At 42.0% G+C, this 8,660-nt stretch overlaps 1 protein-coding gene across 1 annotated transcript in view; it reads left to right on the plus strand.

Moving 5' to 3' along the window:
- Positions 1-8,660, plus strand: part of thrab (thyroid hormone receptor alpha b) — a 210,124-nt gene that overhangs the window by 185,601 nt on the left and 15,863 nt on the right. The window contains exons 9-10 of the mRNA XM_074662891.1: positions 3,495-3,641; positions 8,256-8,514. Coding sequence (XP_074518992.1) covers positions 3,495-3,641; positions 8,256-8,514 — 406 coding nt within the window. The remainder of the gene's footprint in view (positions 1-3,494; positions 3,642-8,255; positions 8,515-8,660) is intronic.

The following is an 8,660-nucleotide window of genomic DNA, read 5'->3' on the forward strand; positions in this document are numbered from 1 at the left end:
TCATTAATGGATTAATTATTAAGGAGCCCTAAAGCCAAATGTGCTTCAACACAGCAGAGATCATCATTTCAGTCTGAACACTGCAAAAACTCCAGTTAACTCCAGACTAAACTTAAAACATAGCACTTAAAGTCACCTCCTTTTCACTTGTTCCAAACAAATTTTCATAAAATAAAATTATAGCTCCTTAACTAAATAAAAATCTGTTTTATCTGATTGCCTGATTAATCGATTGAAAACCCCAGTAGAAGACTCCAATAGTAAAATATTCGATGGCTGCAGCCTGACTTAAAATTAAATGTTGTGATAAAATCTGTAGTTATGATTCAGAGCATGGAGGACATATGGATTTGGTTTTAATGCAGATGTTTGGAAACATCAGCGTTTCAGAGTCGCATACTGTCAGAGCTGCTGATGTTATCACCTCCTCATGAACTGCTCTGTGAAATGTATTAACCTATATTATAACCAGATGATCTATTTTCATATTCTGCAAAATAAAACCACAACTTCAGGTTCAGATTACTGTTATTTACCAGTAATGAAGTGTCTGTAAAGAAACGGGAAGTTGTGAAGCCAGAAGTTGAGTTTTTGGTATCAATCAGAAGCTCCTAACGTTAAAAAGATTGGAGTACTCCATTTCTGCTTAAGAAATGTGCAAAATAGGTCTATTTAGTCTGTGTTTTAATGATTTAAGCATGAGCTGGGTGTAAAACTCAGAGCACACGGAGGAAAGCATCCGTTTGAGTCCACCACTTCAGGACAGCGTGGACCTCATTCCTCTTCCTGAGTGGAACAAACTTTCCAACACTAATCCATCTGATGAAAGGTCAAGAGTTGAAGCTCACCACATAACTGATGAAACTGCAGCAAAGAAAAGAAAGCTGCCCGCCCTTTCTGCTCCTCATAACTCAGCTCTCGCCAATTTCCAGAGTCTTCACATCAATGTCAGAACATCTCGTGCCTCAATCACAAGTTTTTCTTTTTCTGCAAAACTACAGAAAGAGTGTTCCAGGTTTTCTCTGCCTCCCCTGAATGTTTACGCTCCCTAACCGACTGGCCTGCACAGCAGCAGAGCTATAACTCATCTCCAGCACTGCGGGCGCACTGAAGCTAAGTGTTTCCCTCCACGCCACCCTGATGGCCATCTAGTTAATAAACAAACATTAACAGTTGCAAGGAAATCACATTAGTCCTTAACAAGCCCCCGTACGGATGAAACGTGGAGAACACTCGTGAACTCAAATACAAACCTGAGCTCAGCGTAATCACACACATTCATCTGAGTGGGAGGAGGTCTCTGAGCTGCAGCAACACTTCAAGTACAGAGATTAAAACACCTACATGCATCCAAGACTGTCTGATTTCATTAAAAGAAGCAAAGAATGAAACTTTCAGGCTTCATTTCCTGTTGAATTACTGTCAAATTCAGGCTTTTACTTTAACAATCATTGATTTTACACAATTTATGTTTTTAGTATATTCACAATACACTAAAATTTGCTCTCTAGCGCCACCTAAGCACGCTAAAACGTCTCTCAATGGCCGTAGGAATGTCGTAGAGAGATCAAACCAACGCCAAAATGCTTGTCTCATCGAGATGCACAAATTGTATCCAGACACCCCCTGACCTGTCTCAAACAGGAAGTCGGCAATTTGCCTTTCAGAATAAAATCTGTGCAAATTTTGGGCCAGAAACAAAAATGATCTACTCCAAGGCCATAAATGGTATTGGCTTGAAATTAGCTGATATGACAGAGTGAGCCACGCTTTACAAAACTTGTTCAGGAATTTGTTCTTTCTCAAACGGTTTTTGAATGATGAGCCCTCAAAGTCGGTAAACCCCAAAGAAGCCATTTCAGCTCCCCCTATTAGAATGAATGGGAGGAGGATCCGACTCCTGTTTCTGTCATCCACAGTTTTGATTCTGCAGAGTTTTTTTCTGATACTGTGGTAACAAAGAAGTCTGGATGTTCAGCCTTTAACAGAAAGACCGATTGATTCTTGCTTCTTTGAGCCCGTTTGTTGCATCGAGCCTTTGCAGGAACATCCAATATTTCAAACCCTCTTCAAACAAAAGCAGAATCATCCCCCTGGCTCGTTGCCTTTGGAGGTAGGTGAGGCATGAAAACGTGCCTCCAGACGCCGCCCTGTTAGCAGATTTGACTCAAAGACTTCGTTTTCTTTTCTGTCATGTGTGACTCCTGACCTGCCGCTGAACCTGCGCCGGCTTAGTGTTGCGGTTGGTTTCCAAGCTCCTCCACTTGATACTGTGTTCATTCAGCAGCTCTGAACCTCGCCTGCTCCCTCCTGAGAGCCATTTCAGAGAAGCTGCAGCTTTGTTTTGGCTCTCGTACCACAAGAGTTGCAGTCCATCAAAGTTATTATTATGATAATTTGAATTTTCCATAATTCCTCAGCGGGGCTGGCTAAGTTTGCAGTGATTTAGGTAATTTTTCTCCCTCTTGGATTATGATTGATTGCGTTATGTGCGAGGTGATTATTCCTCCATTTTTATCTCGTCCCATTTTTTACTGAAGCCCAGACTGAATAAATAACTTCAGCTTTGACACCAGCTTTATTCTATTCCTCATCGTCACAGCCTTTATTCACACAACCCACGCGTAAACATATGTATTCCTGCTCTGCAGCTTCCCACTGGAGTCCTCCTTTATCTGTCTGCGTCCCATTCCTCTCACGGAGCCCGATCTGCCGCCTTTATCTGATATATTAGCTTTTAATTTGTCTCCCAAGGAAAGAAAGTACATCGCAGGAAAGAAAAGGGTATAAAACAGTTTAGACTGTGTTGTCTCCTCGGATATATTTCACACGAACCCCCTCGCTGCCGTTATTGATTCTTCTGTTATCTTATTCTTCAGTCCAAGCTCACCACGTGACGTACTTCTTCCTCTTTTCTTGTTAATCCACCAAACTCAAATATGCTTTTCTGCTCAGGCGCTACGCTTTCATCTTCCATTGGAAGTCTGTCAATACTCTGTTTGCACTTTAAAATCTGAAAAGTCCAACAAAACATCCTGTTCATTCCTGTACTTTCTTACGTCTTCATCTCGCCTGCAGCAGTTTGCCCTCGGTTGATCCAGTCTTGTGAAAATTGTCCTTTTTTTCAGTTGTGGGTTAATGCACGACTCTATCTTCTGGTGATGGTTTACAGCAGCAGGATGGTGCGTGTGGAACTGGGTCTGAAAAATCACAGCATGTTTGTGTTAATGAAGAAGGATGGAGAGCAGAGCAACATATTCACTGATGTGTTTTTAATAGTGTTTGGACAACAACCGTGCTTTAGCTCAGAAAATGAAGAAGGATGGAGAGCAGTTAGTTCCACAGATCAGATTTATAAGAAACAGTTCCCACTTGGTTTGACACAAACATCATCTTTAACACTTAAGATTTCCCTCCATTAGACTTAAAACTCATGTGTGATGTCAGTGTTAATTGTTCTCTAATCCGTCGCCAATCTTCGTTTTCCCACGCAGCCAGACAAAATCGGCCAGTCCCCGGTTGAGCCCACGTCAGACGGAGACAAAGTGGACCTGGAAGCCTTCAGCGAGTTCACCAAGATCATCACTCCTGCCATCACCCGTGTGGTCGACTTTGCCAAAAAACTGCCCATGTTCTCTGAGGTGAGTGTGATAGACTGCGAGCTGTAACACCCTGCACACACAGCCAAGAGTCCTCTCCTCAGTGTGTGTTCGTCAGAGAGATGAGTTACTCAGGACGTGGGGACATCTAGCTGAATTAGCATTTCCACGATTGGACCAGAACCAAAAAGACATGTGGTAAAAAGTTACGAGGGATATTTACAACTTCAGAGAGGAAGATAAATCTGTAAAGAGAGAGGTGTCCAAAAGGTTTCAAACAGACTGAGTTCTTTAAATCTTTTCAGTTCATAATGAAGCTGGGGTTCCCCACAGAGAAGGAGGTCTACCACACAGGTCCACTCCTTTATGACGAACACATTAAAGCAGCAGCGTAGCAGGGAAGAGGAGGAACAGTGAGAGGACATTTAATGAAGTCTAACTCGAGTTACAAAACTTTCTTTATAGAGGAGGCTTTTTGCACAGGTTTATATATAGCTCAACAATCATCAAAATTTTACTCTCACTGGTGTTTCAGAAAAGAGTTATACCAGCCACCATCTAAAGTATTGTCTCTTTAAGGTTCTCTGCTCTACAAACTACCTGCTTTCTGATTGGCCAGCTTTCTGGAGGCTTATCGTTTAAAACCTTGTTTCCACTAAGTGGTTCAGTTCAGTTTATCTCAGTATGATACACATTTTGAGGCATTTCCTGTGATTAAAACCAGGAACAGTCCCAAAATTACCAACCCTCAACGTCCCACTTTTTGGTACCCTTCTGTTAGGGGGCAGGATATACGGGTCTGACCCCAAAAAGTGGAGCTAGAAACACTGCAGTTTGTTGATTGGCCCAAATAATCCTCATTTCCCGTATGAATGCAAAGAGGACAAATTGCTGTACTAATCCAAACCGAACCAAACTGTATTGATCCAACCCGTGCCAAACTGTACAGATCCAACCTGTACCAAACTCAACTGATCCAACCTGTACCAAACTCTACTGATCCAACCCATACCATACCATACCATACTGATCCAACCTGTACCAAACTGTACAGATCCAACCTGTACCAAACTGTACAGATCCAACCCATGCCAAACTGTACTGATCCAAGCCGCACCAAACTCTAATGATCCAACCTGTATCAAACTCTACTGATCCAACCCGTACCAAACCATACTGATCCAACCCGTACCAAACTAAACTAAACTGATCCAACCTGTACCAAACTAAACTGTACTAATCCAACCTGTGCCAAACTGAACTGATTCAACCCGTACCAAACCAAACTGGTTCAACGCGTATCAAACCATACTGATCCAACCAGTTCCAAACTGTGTTGATCCAAGCTGTACCAAACTCTACTGATTCAACCCGTACCAAATCATACTGATCCAACCCGTACCAAATCATACTGATCCAACCTGTACCAAACTCCACTGATCCAACCTGTACCAAATCATGCTGATCCAGCCCGTACCAAATCATACTGATCCAACCTGTACCAAATTATTCTGATCCAACCTATACCAAACCGTACTGATCCAACCTGTACCAAACTCTTATTATCCTACTTGTACCAAACTACTGATTCAACCTGTACCAAACCGTACTGATCCAGCCTATACCGAAATGTACTGATCCCTACCGGACCACTTGGTGGAAACTGAGCTTTAGTGTTTGAGGCTCCTGCAGCAGATCTTGTGCAGAGGGATTTCTTTAATGCATGAATATGCAGAGGTTTGAAAACTTTTAGTCTAAACATTTAGGTTTGGCACTTTGAATTCATGTTTGCGATATAAGAAAGTATAAAACCCACACATTCAGAGGGGTGGGGATGTCATTACTCTCTCAGCAGCCAGAGCTGCTCAGAAACAGATCATACAACCTTCTCATCTGAGCTAACGAAATGTCAATATGTTGATCAGTAGCCTCCTCCTGCAGTACTCCACATGTGAGTCTGGCTCCATGTCTGGATCTGAAAAATAAGCCCAGAAGCAGCATCTGTAGCTGCTGACAATCAGAGCAGCACTCCTGTCTGCCCCGCCTTAATTAGCAACATGTAATCATGTGTCCTCCCCCTGCTGCTCCCAACGAGACTGTACGTGATTGGATAATTATCAGGGTAGCTGAGGTATTGTCTGGGGTGACAGCTGCAGAGAAAGTGTGTGAGAAAGGGAAGTGTGTGAGTGGGATTCTGGGGTGTAATGAGGAGGAGAGATGAGAGTGTAATTCATCACTGTGTTTGGAACATAAATCAGAGAAACTTTGGAAAGTAGAGGTCACTGCTTTTTTTAATCAGCATGTTTTAAAAGTATAATTTCTACTATCATGATGAATTCTACTGTTTCAGCGCATGTTAATGAGACGAGGTTCCTCCTTCTGCTGCAGAAACTGAACAGACGCAGATAAAGGATGAAGCTTTTAGTATTCTCACACTGAAGCAGATAATCATCCATGTGTTATCTTTTATTCACTTTATTATATTGTGAAAGAAACTCTTTCAATCTGATGGAAGAGAACCTGTTTAGCCTAAATGAAATCAGTTGGTGCCAGCTCAATGAATTACTGATAAGACAGCTCTAGAAACAAAGCCAGCACTCATCGAGTCACTAAAAATTAAGCGAGCCCTCCAGGAATTAATGTGCAAGACAAGATTCAGCCAGTGAATGCCAATTAATCCACGCAGTAATCCCAGAAAGAAGAAACAAGTTTACATAAAGGTGAGATTTGATTCAGCGCACAGGAGTCTGTAGATTTAATCAAGCAGACGGATTCTAATATGCATGTAAATCAGGGAGTGTTAGTCATAATCTGTTTTTATCACCGGTTTAAAAAAATGCCGTCGTCCTGTGCCTTCTCCTCCACAACATCTGTTCCCCTCTTTATAAATGTCTCATAATGACTTACTTCATTTGTTTTACCAAAGCAGACTGAAATCACAATTTTTTCATCCTTCACACATCGTAATGAAGACACTGATCGTTCTTTATGTTTTGGTATGGTTTCTTAAAGGGGATGTGAGGAGTTTGAAAGTAATCTTGAATAAGTCTCTCTTCTAAATATATGCCTGATCCTAATCCACACTTTAAAATGAGATTATCAGCTCCAATATTGCTGTTTACAGGTAATTTGAAAATGCTACTTCTTCCAGGTCGGGCTTCCTGCACCGGCTGGCAAAGTTTAGTAGAGATAAGAAGAGATCTGTGTCCTTCTCTGCTAAAAATGATGTCTGTGATTAATTTTGTAGTGATGGTGGACACTGGAGCCTAACTGTCAGACAGAAAAAGGACAGAAGAGCAGAAGAAAGCTAAACAGGAGAGAGATAGAGCACGAGCTAAATGCTAATGCAGGGGCTAATCTATTTGTGCTAATATTGATTCCAACATTAGTCAGCAGTAATCCTGCAGTGGTCTGTTCACTTGAGAGTCTATCAATAAAATGAAGAGTGAGGTTGCGTTAGCTCTGCTTGGTAGACGACTAGCAAGACATAGCTAACCAGGATTTACTAACGTTACACATTACGAACTTGTCTTAGAGCACTGGGCTGCCAGCTGCGCTAAATATAAACGTCTACTAAACTACTTTCAAGCTGACAGTGTTAACTTGTTGCTACGTTAGCCTACAGATACATTAGAACACCAGGCTGCCGATAGCACTACATATAGCTGGCTACTACATTGTCTGCTTGATGTTACATTTGAAACTATATTACTGATAAATACATTACCTCAGCGCATTTTATCCACTAAAAAGTTGTCTTGAACTAAGAAAATTTGTTTTGATCTGGTCTCCATTTAATTCCAAATAAAAAAAATTAAAGTGAGGAGAAATCTACAGTTTATACCTTTTCCTTCAGTAAAAACAGACTGAAATAAGAACCATGAATAGTAAAAGGGAAATACTGACTTAATTAAGTGTAATCATTCTTTAGCATCCCTGATACATTAGAACAAGGATCTTTTTCCTTCCTGAGCTCTGATTCTGCTTCATTTCTGTCTGTGTTATGCTGAGCATGCTCCACCATGTGTACATAATTTCAATCTGCTGACCTGGGGCAGGCTCTCACCAGCAGGAAGGAAGAATATTTAAAGTATTTCCTGCAACATACAGCATTTCCCCGGTAGTATAATAATGCTTTAGCGTAGAATAATTCAAGACATCCATCTCAGGCGGGGCAAAGCACAAAGATGGAAACTAATCAGGATGATTTTAAGCATGCCGATTGTTCTCCCTGCTCTTGGAGAGGATATTTTCATGTTAGGAGGAGGAGTCATGTGAGGGCATTTTAGTGTCTCAACATACGTGGCTTCAGGTTGTTTGTCTTTCCATCCCGTTCTTGTGAACAGGATATATCAGGAATACCTGGAGGGATGTTCTTCCCAAATATTTTCCAAACTTCCTCTTTGGACTCCAGTATGAATTGAAACTCAAAGGTTAAAAGGTTAAATGTAAAGGCAGATATTACCACACATTTCTTCCCAGCTGTTTTTTTCTTTTCTTTTCTTTCTTCATCTTCCAAAAGATGTCTCATACATGGCAAATAAGAACACAATCTCCTCTCTTCAGTAAGGGCGTCACCGTTTCCAGCATGTCACCTGTTTTTTTTTACTTCATAACACCTCTTCCCAGTTAACCGCTGACTCTTCTCGTTCCCAGCTACCTTGTGAAGACCAGATCATCCTGCTGAAGGGCTGCTGCATGGAGATCATGTCACTGCGAGCTGCCATGCGCTATGACCCGGAGAGTGAGACGCTGACGCTGAGCGGGGAAATGGCAGTGAAGCGTGAGCAGCTGAAGAACGGCGGTCTGGGTGTGGTGTCGGACGCCATCTTCGACCTGGGCAAGAGCCTGGCACAGTTCAACCTGGACGACACGGAGGTGGCGCTGCTGCAGGCCGTGCTGCTCATGAGCTCAGGTTTCTGTCCAACTTTTCACCTTCTTTTCCAAACTCTGGGTCCCTTAACATCCCCGGAGTTGGAGGCTAATGTAGCCTAAAGTTTCAGCCCCCTGTGCCCTTGGAGACACAATTAGATAACTCCATATTTCACATTATTACCTGCT

This window comes from Halichoeres trimaculatus, unplaced genomic scaffold (genome assembly GCF_033239565.1).
Source record: "Halichoeres trimaculatus isolate MK-OKI-2021-1 unplaced genomic scaffold, fHalTri1.1 fHalTri1_scaffold_23, whole genome shotgun sequence".
NCBI classification, from domain to species: domain Eukaryota; kingdom Metazoa; phylum Chordata; class Actinopteri; order Labriformes; family Labridae; genus Halichoeres; species Halichoeres trimaculatus.